At 40.3% G+C, this 16,910-nt stretch overlaps 1 protein-coding gene across 1 annotated transcript in view; it reads right to left on the bottom strand.

Moving 5' to 3' along the window:
- The window catches only part of ABHD3 (abhydrolase domain containing 3, phospholipase), a 37,047-nt gene extending 21,989 nt beyond the window's left edge, over positions 1-15,058 (bottom strand). Inside the window, exons 1-4 of the mRNA XM_023647511.2 lie at positions 14,699-15,058; positions 14,009-14,172; positions 12,807-12,989; positions 459-504 (exon numbers count right to left, since the gene is read on the bottom strand). Of these exons, the coding sequence (XP_023503279.1) occupies positions 459-504; positions 12,807-12,989; positions 14,009-14,172; positions 14,699-14,860 (555 nt within the window). The 5' untranslated portion in view covers positions 14,861-15,058. The remainder of the gene's footprint in view (positions 1-458; positions 505-12,806; positions 12,990-14,008; positions 14,173-14,698) is intronic.
- Positions 15,059-16,910: the final 1,852 nt, after the last annotated feature.

The raw sequence follows: 16,910 nt of genomic DNA, 5'->3' as shown, positions 1-16,910 counted from the left end.
AATAATATTTCCTCTATGTAAACTTTGGCTGGCAAATAGGTATAGAAGACATAGTCAATCTGTTTCACGGCAAAACTAAATTTCTTAAGTGAAAAAAAGTATCAATACACTGGTTAATTTGTTTTCTACTAGTTAATTTTTAAAGAAAAGGTGCTTTGCATTAGAAGGGATACAGATAAATATCTATTGATGTTAACCTCAATTTTTATAAAAATATAAATATATTACATATATTTTATTTGCATATAAGATCAGATGAACATGGACTAAGGGGATTTCCCTGGTTGTGTAATTATGGGTCTTGTACATTTCCTTTTTTTCCCTCATCTGTATTTTTCAACAATGAATTTGTGTTGTTTACATAATAAGAGTTATTTTAAATAAAAAAATGTACTTTTCGTTATAAAACTAGAAACAATTTTTTTAAAAATTAAGCTATTGTCATTAAGTTTACTTACCAAGAGATTCTCCCCCGCCATTCCTCTGTTGTTAAAAACCACACATCTAAAAACCAGGAAAGGAATTTTTGTTATTTTTACACACGATTCTTGCTCACAATATAATATTAAAATCATCTTAGTAGCGCTCTTTTAGAGCACTAAAAGATTTTTAAAAATCTGTTCCAAAGACATGAGAAAGTCTGACAATTTCATCTAAATGCACTAAAAATACCTTTCCAGTTCTCTAAATTCAACATGTGGGTTCAAATCAGAAAACCATATGTTGACATGATATTAAATTTTCCTGCCAAGTGCAGAATTTTTACAACTTCTATGCATACGTATAGGCCTCCAATAAGTGTTATTAAAACAATTCTAAATACAAGTCAAACTTAAATGTTTTGCCTCAAATAAAAAAAAAAATGTCCGCTACCTATTCTATTTGTAACATTAATAAATATCTATTCCTATCCTAAGAAATAGCTCTTGTTCTCTCAAGGCTCAGCAAACATGGAGACTGGAATTTTACCTGACGTGAAAACACTGCCACAGGCAGAGCTGCAAGGAGCCTGGCACCCGCGCTGGCAGGATGGGCCCCTCTAGGCTACTGCTTGGTGTTCAGGTGACCTAGAGGAGGAACACTCCCTGTGTGATCCTGTTTGCCACTCCCGGGTCAACGATCACATGTAAAGGGCTAGGGCAGTGTTGGCTCATAGTAAGTACACGACTGTTAGCTGTTAGTAGCAACGGTAATTGTAGCACCGTGCTAGCTCTAAAAAGTCATTCTGCATTTAAAATATTTCACTCTCATTTAACTTTCAGTCAACCACAACCCCAGATTTGTATTTGTTCCCATCCTCAAACAAAATCCCAACTTGTATCTGCACAGGTTCTCTTTGATTTACTCAATCTATATTCATGTTGATTCAAATCCATTCTGTTTTTCTCTGTTTACTTATCCAATCAATCAAGGCCACTAAAGGTTCTCACTCTCTGCTTTCATGGTGCTGCTGATCACCCCATAGGTTCACACACTGATGCACCGATTGCCCTACGGAACATTCACAACTCTGACCCTCCTGTCGGGGGTTTAGAACTCAACGTGGTATTCAGGATATGTTTCTGCAATGGAATTCTTTTTTGCATCTGAAAGGTCGTAGAGAGAATTTTATTAGGTCCAACAGAAAGAAGAGAAATGTTTACGAAGCTCAGAAACGTGATTTGAGAAAAAGCTAGAAATATTACAATTTATTGACTAGTCAAAGAAAGATCTTAAATATACTGTAAAAACAAGCAGAAAAGTTAGAGTAGAGTCAGTTAGTCCTTAATCTTTTCTTGCTAAAAAGAATGGCAAGACAGGCTAGACATAAGTAAAATTTAAGTCAGACACTTGTATTTACTCGCATAACACAGGAATCGGGAATAAAGTTAATTGTGACCTTGAACCTTGAAGATCTTAGTCTTTCAGAAAAGAACCACTTTTAGAGTGCAAACACTACCCAAGAATAAAAATGGCTTCTGTGGCAAGACATCATCATGTGACTGCCGCTGAGAGACAGGAACAGAACTGGTGGGGGGAAAGAAAACGATCATCTACAAATTCATGAAAAAGCAGCCTCTACACCTGGGATTTTCTTCCAAACTGCAGACTGGGATATTTGCACTTTCTTTTAGGCAACTTTGAAAAGTGGATCACAGCTCTGGTATCTCTTGCTGGAGGAAGAACTGCACTGACCTCTCCCTAGGCCTTTGTTCCTGACAATGTTCAACCAGCAGCAGTCATCACTGCATATACTTTCAGCCTTGGAAACAGGGCAGGGAGATAAGGAAGAATGAGGGAGCAAAGCAGCCAGAGAAGAAGGCAGAATGAGAGCTGTGTTCTGTCCCTTTCTCCCACTCCAGTTGGTGACAAGCAACCAACTTCTTCTTTCATTTAACCCCTTCTCTGCCCTGAGAGTCATCAGGGAGCACTACACATAAAACTAAAAGAGCTGCTGTGAAACAACTACTATTCCTAAGACATTGATAAGCCTCTGCTACCTTTGTAATAAGTGCTCTCCAAATTAATGTTTACAATTTCTCTCAAACAATTTCAAAGGGTATGTATGTGAGGAAAGTTGTTCTCCAAAACTTATTTTTCCTACGTATTTTAACTACTTAAATTTTCTTCTCAAAACAGGGAAAATATAAATAAAGAGAAAAAAATACCAAATAAAGAATAGATCTAGTACTAAGAACTTTCTGTGACAAGAGAACACGTTAACCAGGGAAGCAGGTGAGTCCCTTTTAATGAAAGTTGAATAAAAAGCTGAGGGTTACCTACAGCACAGGATTTCCCAACCTTTAGCACTATGGACAATTTGGAACAAATAATTCTTTGGGATTGGGGGCTGTCTACAGTCCCCTAGGTTGAGAACCACTGTTACAGGGAGATAGACCAGATAGCCTTGAATCTGCTCAAGCCCAGTGATTCACTAGAACAAAGTGACTTTATCAGACGACCGTAAATATTTTCCAGTTCTAAGACTCCACAAGTCTTTGAGCTAAGAACAGATATAAGAGTCAAAGGGTGGAGTGAGAGGAACATTCAGAGATTGCTACACAGATTTCAAATAACAATAACAGATAACACTTATCAGTCTTTTCTATGTGCCTGATCATGTTCTAAGCACTTTACATGAATATTAATATTGGATGATTCATTCATTCAAAAATTTATTATACAGAATATTTACTGAACTGAAGATTGAGTTAGAGCTTACAGGAATAAAACAAAATAAAAATTTAAGGTTCCTGGCCTCAAGGAGAGTACAATCTAGTTAGGTTGAAAAGATGCACCATATTTTCAGTTGAGTGACTACAACAAAAGTGATAGTACAAGGCAGTATATGATTCAATGTCCAATGAGTGGTATAGACAGTAAAGCCATATGAAGTCAGGATGGGCAAAATTGATTAGGAAAACATTATTGGAGAAGGCAGATAGATTTTATGCTGCGACTTGAAAACTAGTAAAGATTTCAGCAGAAGGAAAGTGTGGGATATATTATGAGTTGAAGGGAGCAATGTGAGCAAAGCTACAAGGCAGACACATATAAAATTTTCTAAGGTATGAGAAAATAGATTATCTTAGCTAAAACACTGTAAAACAGAGGGTAATGAAAGAAAGTAAGATAGAAACATAGGTTAGGACCAAAATAGACATAGAGTTCTCAACGCCAGATTAAGAAAAGATGACAAGGAGGTTCTGCTTCTGGAAATGTCAGAGTAGATTCTAGTGGGCCAACCATTCCTGGAATAAAAACTATAAACTCTTAAATTATAAAGTCAATGGAGAACAACCAAAGCAGGCAGAAACTGAATGAGAGTTGACACTTAGGAGAAGAAAATGGCATCGGGTAAGTTTTCTGTTCTTACAGGTTTCCGTCTGAGGGGAAGCACAGGGTGGTATTACTCAATGATGGATAAAAGTCAGATTGAAGTCCAATGGGCTTGAAAAACCAGAAAACAGAGTTTGGTGCAACTACAGCAGTTAGAAAATCAGGGGAAAATCTCAGAAAACAGAGAGAGACACAAGGGGAAAGTCCTAAATTCTGGATAAAAACTGGGCCCAAAGCTCTGGCTGACCCTTCATCTATACATATGTGAGGCAGACTCCAAGCAGCCCAATTAAAGATAAAAAACTAAACCAGCCCGGTGACATAGTGGTCAAGTTTGCACACTCCACTTCGGCAGCCCAGGGTTTGCCAGTTCGGATCCTGGTGCAGACCTACACACCACTTATCAAGCCATGCTGTGGCGGGCGTCCCACATATAAAGTAGAGGAAGATGGGCATGGATATTAGCTCAGAGCCAATATTCCTCAAAAAAACCCAAAAAAACAAAAAAACCCACCTGAACAGAGATTTTAGCTGCTGTCTACTACAGAGGAGACAAAGTTTGAACTTGAGTTTAGCCCAGTTATCTGCCTGATAAAACAAATAAACAAAAATCAGCACTCTGAGAAAATATAACAGAATCCAGAGCCTCTACAATGGATCATTCAAAATGTCCAGAACACAATCCAAAATTACTAGACCATGAAGAAACAGAAAAACATGACCTATGAGATGAGATAACATAATCAGGGTAACTGACTCTGAGATGGTCCAGATGTTAATTAATAGATGAGGAGGATTTAAAGCAGCTATTATAACTATGCTCAAGCTTGTAATGAATTTCAAAAATAGAAAATCTCAGCAGAGGAATAAAATCCATTAAAAAAATGTAAATTCTAGAACAGAAAAATACAATATCTGAAATAAAAAAGTCACTGGATTTGCACATTGCAGTTCCAGTCTAAAGATGAGAGAGAAAAAAAAAGATTTAAAAAAAGAATAGAATCTCAGTGATCTGTGGAACAATATCAAAATATCTAACATACATGTAATTTCAGTCCCAGAAGAAGAGGAGATAAAGAATGGGGCAGAAAAATATTTGAAGAAATAATGATCCCTAATTATTGAAATCTGATGAAAAGACAAAAAGTCATCGACACACGACACAAAAGACAAAGAAAAGTGGTGGTGGGACTAAAGGAACAAAAAACCAGAAAACAAATAATAAAATAGTAAACCTTACATCCACCATATCAATAATTATATTAAATGTAAATGGACTAAAAACCCCAATTAAAAGGCAGATTGTCAGACTGGATAAAAAAGCAAGACCCAAGCAATACACTTTAAGTATGAAAACACAGATACTTTGAAAATTAAAGTATGAAAAAAGATATATCATGTAAACAGTAAGCATAGGAATTCTCGAGTGGCTACAGTAATATCAGAGAAACATCACGACCGGAGACAAAGAAGTACATTTCATAAAGGTAAAAGAGTTAACGCAAAGGAAGACTAACAATCATAAACGTATATGTGACTAATAACAAAGCCTCCAATACATGAAGCAAAAATTGACAGAATTAAATGGAGACAGAAAATCCACAACATCCTTCTGTTGAGAGACAAAAAAATTAGTAAAGACGTAAACAGTCTGAATGACATTATCAACTATCTTAACCTAATTTACATTTACATAACATGACATCCAACGACATAATACACATTCTTTTAAAAAAAATGATAGTACCTGAATATTTCCAACCTCATTAAGGCCATAAAGATATTAAAACAGATTAACATAATTCATGTACCTTTTTCTAGAATATTAAGTGTCAGAAATAAAACACAATTAACAAGAATATATTACTGACTATATTACATACCCAACTCCTGATTATCACATGGTAATGAAGAACAGTAAAGGTTAATTCATAATTTAAGAATCTCATTCACTTGTTTCAACTCTTCGCCTACAAAATCTATTCTCTGAGTAGGAAACATGACTTGTTTGCCTATCATGTCGTCAATTTCCCTGATAAAACTGAGCCCTATGATATTATGGGTATACATTATCCTGAAAGGCAACAATCATGGGATTTGAGGAGCTGGTTGTTTCTAAGAGCCTGAGACATCCAAGGGTGTAAAAAGTAGTAAAGAAGAATTTTCAAAAATGATCACCATTTCAAAGAGCCCAACAGAAATCATACATTTATTTGTAGCAAAGCTGTACACTTGAATCTTAACCCTGTCTCACGCTAATTTTGGTGAAATTACTAACACTGTAGTTTTGTTTTGGTTTGTAAAATAGGGATAATAACATATATCTTAGAATTGGGTACATATTAAATAAGATAACTTATTTATAGCACCTAGTATGGGCCCTATCATGCGGCAGGCACTCAACAAAGCTAATTTTTTTTTTTTTTTTGAGGAAGATTAGCCCTGAGCTAACATCTGCCACCAATCCTCCTCTTTTTGCTGAGGAAGACTGGCCCTGAGCTAACATCCGTGCCCATCGTCCCCTACTTTATATGTGGGACACCTGCCACAGCATGGCTTCCCAAGCAGTGCTAGGTCCATACCTGGGATCTGAACTGGCAAACCCCAGGCCGCCGAGGTAGAACATGTGAACTTAACTGGTGTACCACCAGGCCTGCCCTAACAAAGCTATATTTAATTATAGTAAAGCAAAATTGCAATTCTGGTTATCTCTTACTGTTCATTAGTTCTAAGTGGCCCTAGGAATTAAAATTAAAAGAAGACCAACAAGTCTTTTTAATTGACCAACAAGTCAATATTTAATTATTGCAGTTTATTTTTTAGGCATAATATTTCAAAATCAGTGGCCACAAGGGGACAAAAGAGTCAAAGTGATCCTTAATGTGAGGAAGCTGAAAACCTTATTTTACAACTAGCAGCAAGAGCTCTCTTTCAGTGATCTCTTACAACATTTTATTGGAATCTTTTTTTCCCATTAGCTCTAATATTTTTCTCATTAGCTCTCCTGTTTTCTCTAACATTTACTTAGTTGCTCTCTGATTTTCTCATATTTTATCTGACTCATTTGAATTCTAGCTGGATCTCTTTGGTATTTTTGTGGAATCTGTCAACTAGAGACACAGTTGAACTAGCCTGCAGAAAACTCTATTTAATAACAAAAGTGTTCTACGTTAATAACAACATTTGTTATTAATTAATAACAAAAGTGCTCTGAACTAACAGGAATTATTCCAGTGTCACAGGTCACTGTTGGCAACTTGATTACCTAAAACCGAGTCAGACACACATATGTGTTCCAGATGTAGACCCCAACGACCACGTCCCCCAAGCAGGGCATTCCCTTTCTCCCCGTGGGACTCAGGCAGGAAGTATCTCATCTTCATCTGACCAGACTAAAAGCATGAGGCTTTTCCCTAAGCCAGACAATGGCCTCATTCACTCCTTTAAGTTTCATAGCTAATACTTTTTAAAATGTTCATTATGGGCCAACATTCTTCATATACGTTACATGCAATTCTCGAAACCCTATGAGGCACTGTTATCTTTACAGATGAGAAAACTCAGGGACAGAGCGATTACATAATTTGTCCACGGACACACAGGTAGCGTGTGACAGAGCTGGGATCTGAATCCAGGCAGAACTGACTCAAGGATCCACTTAACTACCTCCCTATGCTGCCTCAAGCTATTTAAGCTGGTAACATTAAAGTCTCTTTCTCCAAAGAAGATGGGTGCTCTGAACACAAAGCACCCTTTGAGTACATGCCAACTGTGATAAAAAGAGCTTTGTCCCAGAAACTTTGTTAATTGAAGTATTATTTCATAGTGGAACATCTAACAATTAGTTCCTTAGAGAAGGAGACCACTTGTCAGTATCCACCATAACTTTTTCCAGAAATATCTTCATTCAGTGCTTTCTAATACGCTTTATTTCATCTAGCCAATCTCATGAATAATCAGCTAACTGACTCATTCTCAAAATTTTAAAAAGCAAATTATTTTAACAACAAAAAAATGATAAAAATACTTTTAGATAAAAATATTCTGGTGTTAATTTAAAATGACTTCTTACCTAAGCTACTGTTTTTAGATTGGGGAGTAGGCAGAAGTGCCTTTTTGTTTCACTGCCTCATTTTCCCTAGAGCAGCCTCTCCTTCCTTCCTCCCTCAGGAAGGGTCTGTTGAGGACCTGCCAAAGCACTTCTAATGGTGCAGGAAAAGCTGAAAGTCACCTAGAGCTTAGTATCTGCTGGTGCCACTTCCCCTAAATCAAAAACGTGAAGGCACAATCTCCAAACTGGAAAGCAAAGGAACATTTAAAAGTAGTCAAATGTGTGATCCCCTCCTGCTCTTGTCTCCTGAGGTCGTCTTAACCCCCAGCATCCCTCGTTGCTACACTGACTCTTCTCAAATTTTGCTTTATCTGTCCTGTTCTCCTTGCCCTTTCAGTGTCATCTGACACTGGTGACCTATTCCTTCCCTCCATAAAATGTCTTATTTGGTTTTTCTGATATTCCAGAATCCTGGCACTTGTAACACTCTGACCACTCAACGTCAGAGGCAGCCAGTTATCTCCCAGTATCTTTTTTGTTTTGGGTGAGGAAAATTCACTCTGAGCTAACATCTATTGCCAATCTTCCTCTTTTTTTGCTTGAGGAAGATTATCCCTGAGCTAACATCTATGTCAATATTCCTCTATTTTCTACGTGGGTTGCCACCAAAGCATGGCTTGACAGTGGTCTAAGTCTGTGCCCGGGATTCGAACTTGCAAACCCAGGCCACCAAAGCAGAGCATGTTGGATTTAACCTCTACACCACAGGGCCAGCCCCCTATCTCCCAGTATCCTTTCTCCTCTTCTTTCTTGGTAACAGAAGCCTCCAATTTCAATTGGGTACATGGCTGCCCAAAATAAAGAATTCACTTTCAAGCCTCCTTTGCAGCTAAGAAACAGCAGGCCAAAGTGATACAAGTAAAAGTGGTGTGCACAAGTGCTGGAAAGCATCCTTAATGAAAGTTGACGTGTTCTCTAGTCTCCGTTTTTCCCCTTCTTGGGTGTTGGAATGCAGATGTGATGACTGAAGCTGAAGCAGCCACGGATTATGAAGTAACATGATAACAGAAACTTAGTTTCCTGACGCTACAGAACACTACACAAGCCCCTGTCCACCTTCTTGCATTGTTACAGGAGAAAGAAACTTGTATCTTGTTTAAGTCACTGTTACTTTGAATTTTCTGTCACTTGCAGCCAATCTTGGTCTTCTAATGCCTTTCTTCACTACTACTGCATACTCTGTCACTTCAACTAGACCATACGCTCTTTGGGAGTATAGGTTCTGATACTGTACAGTACCAAAATACTTAATGACGGACCTAAATTTCAATGAACTTATTACATATTTCTGGATGGGTCACTCTTTTTCGCATTAATTGAGGGTAGAATAAAATGGTAGATGAAGGCTTTCAACAAAAGACGTCAAAGTAAAAGATGATTTGGATGGTCTCAGAGTCACTGCTTTTCTCCTTGCTTTTAGTTGTAGTGCTGGAAATTAATTCAGAGACTGGGGAAAACATTTAAGAAAACAGGATATTATTCAGGTGCGGAAGATAATATCTATTAGGTTGTGTTACTGAATAGAGATTTTTTTAAAAAGAAATCTTGAATGAATGGGTAAGATTTCTAACTGATGTATCAGTCACATGGGTGTAACTTATTAGAGGAAACGACTATTTCTCTAGTCCTCTGGTTTCTATAAAGGCTTCTCTTTAAACACACTCCTGGCCTTTCTCACTTTACTCGCTCTCCAGAAGATGGAGAACTTATCTGATTGATAAAATTTGGAAGAACGCTAAAATCTGGAAGAATGACTGGGACTGCCTGGCTTAGCAATTCTCTTCTCTCAGGAGGAAGTTTATCCAGGGAGTACACACTGGCGCTCTGCCAATGCAGGCGAACAACATACAGGCGGGCCAAGTACTGCCCATTCAATTCTATTTACCTTTGACTTCTCAGTAAAACCTTTGCTCATAATTACCTTATACAACCTTTAGCTTAGTTTCCATCTCATCTATTATTAATTTTGAATTAATAACTCTTAACAGAAAAGTTTTGTCTCTTTGTTAGTATTCAGGTACAGGAAAAAAAACTTAATAGCAACAACTGTAGACCCTTGTGTTTCATTTGTCCACATGCCAGAAGTTAGGTTCTCTCTAATGTCCAAATCATTTCTCACCAGTAAAGCATCAACAGCTCCCTGATGACCTGACAGAATGCATGACTCTCCCTCAACACTCAACCTTTACACAAGATAGGAAGTGGGGCCTGCAGGCAAGTGCGCCCATGATACTGGGGTGTTCATGCTGACTGTGAAGCTATTGTACAAGAGATCACAAAAGTATCCAAGCGCTCCTGGAAGGAAGCTAGATGTTTACAGTCCCCAAGAGGTAGCTTTGCTTGTACCTGCTCTTTAAACTATAAAAAATGTTCTGTTTGATCAGGGAACAGAAAATCCGGGAAGGAAGACATAAACATTTCTAAAGACCCACTTCGTTCAGGGCACTAAACCAAGCACTTTATCCATTCTAATTCATTTAAACTGTCTGCAGTGAATAAGAAACTGTGATTGGGGAAGTTAAAAATTAATTTCCCAGGGTCACTCGGTAAGTGGCAGTTCCAACATGTGAACCCAGGCCTGGCTCCAAAGCCCACGCACATTCCCCATATTACATAGCCTTCCACAAGCTCTACTACCTACTAGATCCCATACTACAGTATCAGCAACTTGATCTGTTTTGTGACCTAAGGACTCAAACCAGCCTTGTGCCAAAATTCCAGATCCATTTTTTACCTCAGTGGCCTGTGAAAGTACCCGGCTGTCTGTAGCAGATTGCAAAAAATTATTTTATATCTCTTCCCATCAAGAAGTAGAGTCTATTTCCCAACCTTTTGTTCCTGGGCTGACCACGTAACTTGTTTTCACTAGAATGTGACTCGCTCTGATTGGAATGCAGCAGAAACAACACTGTGACAGTTCTCAGCTTGGGCCTCAAGAAGCCTTGCAGCTTTCACTTGTGCGCTCTTAGAACTCTCTGCCACCAAACGAACACGCTTGGGGCGAGCCCGATGGTGGATGAGAGACCACGTGGAGCTGAGATGAGTCATCCCTGCTGAGGGCCCCTAAAGCATGGAGTTGTTCTGGCTGCTGATCACAAATGCATGAATGATCCCCGACCAGATCAGAAGGACCACCCAGCTGAGCTCAGCCCAAATTGCTGACCTATGGAATCATGAACAAAATGGTTGTTTTTAGCCACTAAGTTTTGGGATAGTTTGTTATACAGCAAAAGCTAACTGATACACCCTCTCTTACCTAGATTCAGAGATTCCTTGCCGTTAAAAATAAATGCTGATAGGCCCAAAGACCATTGAGAAGTTTATTGACCATTGCTTATTCATGCATTCTGTTACCTTCAAGCCCAATCTGATTTAGTGTTAGAGTTCCCTAAACCCAAATAAGCTGGGTCTTCAAGCAGCTACCAGTGACTTGTCCAGCCTTCCCCTCTCATAGACTCCTTGAGGCACAGACAAATGCCCATGACTCTTTGTACGTCTTCATAGTACCTATCACAAAGCCTTCCTTATATCATACATTCTCAATAAAATTTTGGAATCAATAGATTTTAATTCTTAGGGAAGCTAGAACTTTCCAGTAGCTTTGAAGCACATTGTATTGATAGCCCTGGTAATACAGTTCGGCAACTTACACAAGTCATGAAAGGAAGTCATATGTGCTAGCAAATCCAAGGCTTATAAGATTTAGTCCTTGTGTTTCAACTTCATTGTTTTTAAAAAGCACTTTCTAAGTCTTGGGAGACAGCTCAGGCCAACCACAGAATCAGCAATTTAGATAGGTACAAAAGGCTTTATGATCTGTACTTTTTGAGCATGACTAAGTTTTAGCAAAAAATAGGAATCAAGCCTCATATCTAACAGGATGGTAGTTAAACATGGAATAACAATGAATTCCTGCTATTGCTTAGTGTAAATTTCATTGGAATCATAATTCTGGGACGCCATATCAAAGCTTCTGAGAGCCTGTCACTTCATGGACAAAATAAGCTTTTTCTGTAAAAGATCAGAGCTTACTTCTTAAAATTGAATGAGCTATTATGGCATTTTCCCCTTTATATCAAAATGTTTTTATTAATATAAACTCAACATTAATTTTTCACACAAACAAGTGTTTCCAGTTTAACAAGAATACAGCTCACTTCAAATGCAACTCAGAGTGTTCCATTATTATTACTATCAGCTAAAAAAACTGAGGCACAGAAAAGCAGTAACAATGACACTGCTTTAAGATTTTAGAGCTGAACCTGAAACTTAAAGTTGCTAAGTCACTTGCAAAACATTAAGTTGTACCTGGTGACCGAGTTGAATAATGGTTACTCAAAAATGCTGTGGCATCATCAACGGGACACTAACCATGTGCACCTGCAAACTCAGGAGGACAAAACAGGCATGAGTCACCTTGGAAAAATAAGCATGACCTACAAACTGATTCTGAATATTTTTTACACTTGGGATCTGAGTCAATGAGACAAGATTAGTGGATCCAGGGCCCAAACAAGGAATGTGACATGAGGGCCACTGTCTCAGGGGTTTGTAATTGCTATTTTCCATAGCACTCCCTTCAGTAGGGCCTAGTGCTTCTCACACCTGGTTCCTATGTCAATTCCTAGGTGATTCCAATTCCATTCATTCATTCAACCAAAATCTGTTGAGTGCCTACTACGCTAAGTGCTATTTTCTGTGAGATGATTCAGTTATGCATTTCCCTGAAAAAAGAGAGAAAGCAGAAAACATAATAATTTAGAGGATGGCTTAATTCAGGCAAGAAATAAGTATTTCTGACACACACATCGAGATATATTTGCGCTTCACTTAGAACAAATTAAGTGAAAAAACGGAAAGAATCTTTGACGGGTACCTGTATCCCAATTCTTCACTAAGTTGGATCATATGAAGGATATATGATTCTTTGCTTGTTCCAGTGAGGCCGGGCAACAATAAGATAGTCGGTCTGATGCTGGCATCCATAAAACACTTACTGTTATCATTATCAAACCAGTCCAGCAAAATCTGTCCTCCATCTGCAGTTTTAATAAGTTCACTGAAATAAATAATTCAAGACATATCATTAAGTGTTTCAAGTTGTCTTAATACTAGTGTCTTAATTCTATAAATAAATGACATTATTTGGTCATCTCAAAATAACTTTTTTCAGCATTCACTAACACATACACCTATATCATTTTCTTTCATTACAAGAATGTTATGAAATTAGTACCATAAAGTATCCCCAGCAACATCAGTAAAAGTCAGTATATAAAAATGAACTTCAAAGTACTTCAAATATTTATCTTAATCATTTCCTCATTATTCCAAAATATCCAACATTTAACCTCTATTTGATTGAGGTCACCCAAATAATTCAATAGGGAATTACGAACAAGTAAAATGCTGATCCGATCATTGCTCCAGATCTCTGACTCAATGAGGCTGTCTTTTGACAAAGTATATTACAAAATTTGCTTCTTGAATATCTCAAAGTACTTCTCACGTAGTATCTCTGAACTGAAGTCTCAGTCAACAAAAGGAACTCCAGAAGGACTAGATGACTCAGGGAAATTAATAACAGGCACCATTTAAATCTCCTGGCTACTGATATATTCTGGACCCTATCTCTAACACCTCAAGGACATTATCATCAAAAACCCATTTGCTTATCAAAATGAAGCGCTTTACACGAGTCCATCACACAAAATCCAAATTAATTAGCCTTCTCTCCTCCAGCCCTAATCCCAGCATCAATGAATTGGTGCATATCATTGAAGGATCTAGGTCCTCAGGGATAGACGCAGGACAAATTGGAAAAGAGTAACCCCCAAACACTTCTCTCATCCTAGAAATAAACCATTTACATCACAGTGCCCCCCCCCCCCCGCAAAAATGGTGAAAGGCCATACCTGAATATTTTCCTGCAGCTGAGGGTGAGGGACATACGTTCCATTTTCACACTCCCTTTGTTTTCCACATACTTACTAAACCAGAGGTTCTATTAACAAAGAACTGAGAGTATGCAAAAAACTATGTTTTTGAAGAAATGCCCGAAAACGGAAATTTACTTACTTCCTGTACTGCACCAGGGGCTTGGACGTGATGAAGGGTCTCAGCAGCGTCTGTCCTCGACTCTCCCAGCACCAGACCGTCGGGTAGTACGTTTCTGTCACCACCGGGCAGTGGTCCTGAAGGAAGCGGCTGAAACTCTCACCCCCCGTCACTAATTGGGGCTTCTGTGGGGAAAGCCAGCATCAGTGAAGGATCAAGAACAAAGTTTCTGCCAACCGTAAACTAGAAATGAGCAGCCTCGTCCCTCGCGCGCGCGAGCCCTCCGATTACATCTCCTTCTGGAAGCCCGGCGCAAATAATTCACAGTCACAACGGACTTAAAAAGTGGTTTATCAAACGTCCAGGGAAAGGCGCGAGTTGGAATAAGGCAATAATTCTCAAAAGTGCTACAGCACTGCCGAGCCGTTCTGCCGGGCTAGCGAACGGCGGCGGGCAGCGCCGCCCGCGCCGAGGTCAGCGGGTCCGGATGCGCAGGCAGGCGGCGGGGGCCGGCCGGCTTTCCCGCGAGCGCTCCAGGGGCGTCCGCCAGAAGCCGGGGAAAGGGCAATAACTAGGGAGCAGCGTGCTCGTCCCAGGACGGCCCCAGCTACCTGCCCCCACCAGAGGCAGCCTCCGGCTTCGCCCGATGCTGTCACTCCCGGCAACACCGCCCGCGGCCCGTTGCCTGGCGCTCGCGCCACCCTAGCTCACCTTGGCAATGCTGCTCAGGTAGTAGCAGGCATAAGCGGCGCTGAAGCCCAGAATCAGGGATAAGCCCACTCTCGAGCCGAAGAACCCAACCCGGACTTGATGCTCCAGGTAGAAGAAGAGCTCCCGGGAGAGCACCCGCAGGTCCATGGCCAGGCGCTGCATGGCCAGGGGAAGCGAAGCGCAGGTCCTGCGGCGCGGGGCCAGCCAGCCGGCGAGCCGGCGAAAGCAAGCGCAAGCGGGCGCGGCGTAGCGGCCACCACAGCTCAGAGCCCCTCCCGGCCCGCAGAGCGTGGCTTCCGCCGACGGGCGCCCCCGAGCGGCCCGGGGAGGCGTGGCTCGGCCGCCGGTCGCCGCCGGCTCCGCCCCGCTTCCCCCGAGCCGCTCCCACCTCCCGCCGCTCAGGAACGTTCCAGAGGCGCCGTTCCAAGGCCGGCCGCCGGGAGGGCGGACGGGGGTCTCCAAGCCAGGTCACAGCCAGTCCGAGTGAACCCCGAGAGTGGGGAGAGAGCCGGCGTCGACTTCGGAGAAGGAAATGGGCCTGGCAGCCCACCTTCAGGTCCTGGGGTGGGCACCTGCCCCAGTGACCTTGAACGATTCCGCACAGCGGCGGGTCTCAGTTAATCCTTCCTGTAAACTAGCAGTTTGGGTTTTAAACATTTGAGGAGTTAATGCCCAAGATATGTTAGGAGAATGCACTACCTAGTGAAAAATCCTACATTCACCCAGGAAGATGTGTTGCCCCAAAGACTATCAGAAGAGAAAATGTATTCTATAAACATTCAATAGTGGAGACATTCGTACTTTAAATTTCTGTAAATCTTTTTAGTAGCTAAGTATGCCTTAAATGAGAAGTGGATCCCGAAAATAAATGAGAAGATCAAGAGTAGGAACTGGGATTCAAAAATTTTAAAAACCTGTTTTTGGTTCACTAATGTCTTGAACTTAACAGACTCACGGAAATTCACAGTCACCTAGTATACGGCCAAGAAACCATTTATGAAGTAGGTTCTCCTAGGCTTATTTATGGCAACATGACTAAAGCCAGGAGATACTTATAGGCATCTAAAAGGGTTAGAAGATTTAACAATGTTATCATGAGCTCATCCCACCAAGAAGCCCCAAGAGTAGCAAGACTTAGTCGAAAGGAAAAAGGTAAGGGCTGTATAGACTATGAAAAATTTCACAAGACTGTAAATTAATGATGTAAATTAGTGATAGGGAAATGGGATGGGCTGGAAGTGAGCAAGGCTTTGATTTGTTTACTGCAACTTGATGGTTGCCAGTACCCAGAATAACTGTTACCTTCACTGAGCCTGTTTTTTTTCATCCGTAGAATAATTTTGACTTTATAGAGTTGTTGGTAGTGACTAACTGAAATAATGTATGTGCTAGCCTCCCCTCAAGGTGAGTAATTCTCTTTCAGTCACTGGCTCTTGTACTTGAGCACACTCAGAACACAAATGCACATGGGGGTTGCCATCCTTGACAATTTACATGCGACTTTCTTTATAATGCCTGGCCCTGTCTTCTGCCCTGCCTACCAATAAATGTATATTTCATTTTGCTTAAATTTAAAGTGAAAATACCATAAAATAAAATCAGTTACCTCATAGGCATCACGGTGTGTAGAAAGTGGGCTAACCTGGGAGTATACAACTCTGAACTCCATCTGCCAAACTTAGAGAAATCATTTACTCTTTCTTAGTTTCAATTCCTTTCTATAAAATAAGGTGGTTGAGATGGAAGATGTCCAAGTTTCTTTTCTGTTAGAAGAACATTCACAATGTTCCTTAAGACAAAAACTATTACTTCCAATTTAGATGGGGAAATGAGAGCTCAGACCCTAACATGACCCCCAGTGAACTATTGGGGTGTTCATGCCTTTGTATAATCCCTTCCCCTTAGTGCAGGTAGGACTTGTGACTTACTTCTAACCAGAAGAATATAGTAAAAGTGATGAGATGTCACCACTCCTGTGATTACATTACCTTATCTGAGTCCAGCTTAGCACACTGGAGCTCTCCTGCCTGCCTTGAGGAAGCAGATGGCCATACAAACTGCCCATGGAGAGGGTCACATAGCAGGGAACTAGTGATGGCCTCTAGGACTTGTGGGCGGCCATTAGCTAACAACGAGCAAAAACACGGGGCCCTCAGTCCTGCAACTGCAAGGAAATGAATCTGCCAATAATGAGCTTGGAAGCAGATGTCCC

This window comes from Equus caballus, chromosome 8 (assembly GCF_041296265.1).
Source record: "Equus caballus isolate H_3958 breed thoroughbred chromosome 8, TB-T2T, whole genome shotgun sequence".
NCBI lineage: Eukaryota > Metazoa > Chordata > Mammalia > Perissodactyla > Equidae > Equus > Equus caballus.
Note: the sequence above shows the minus strand (reverse complement) of the source record. Positions and strands in the feature narration are given on the sequence as shown.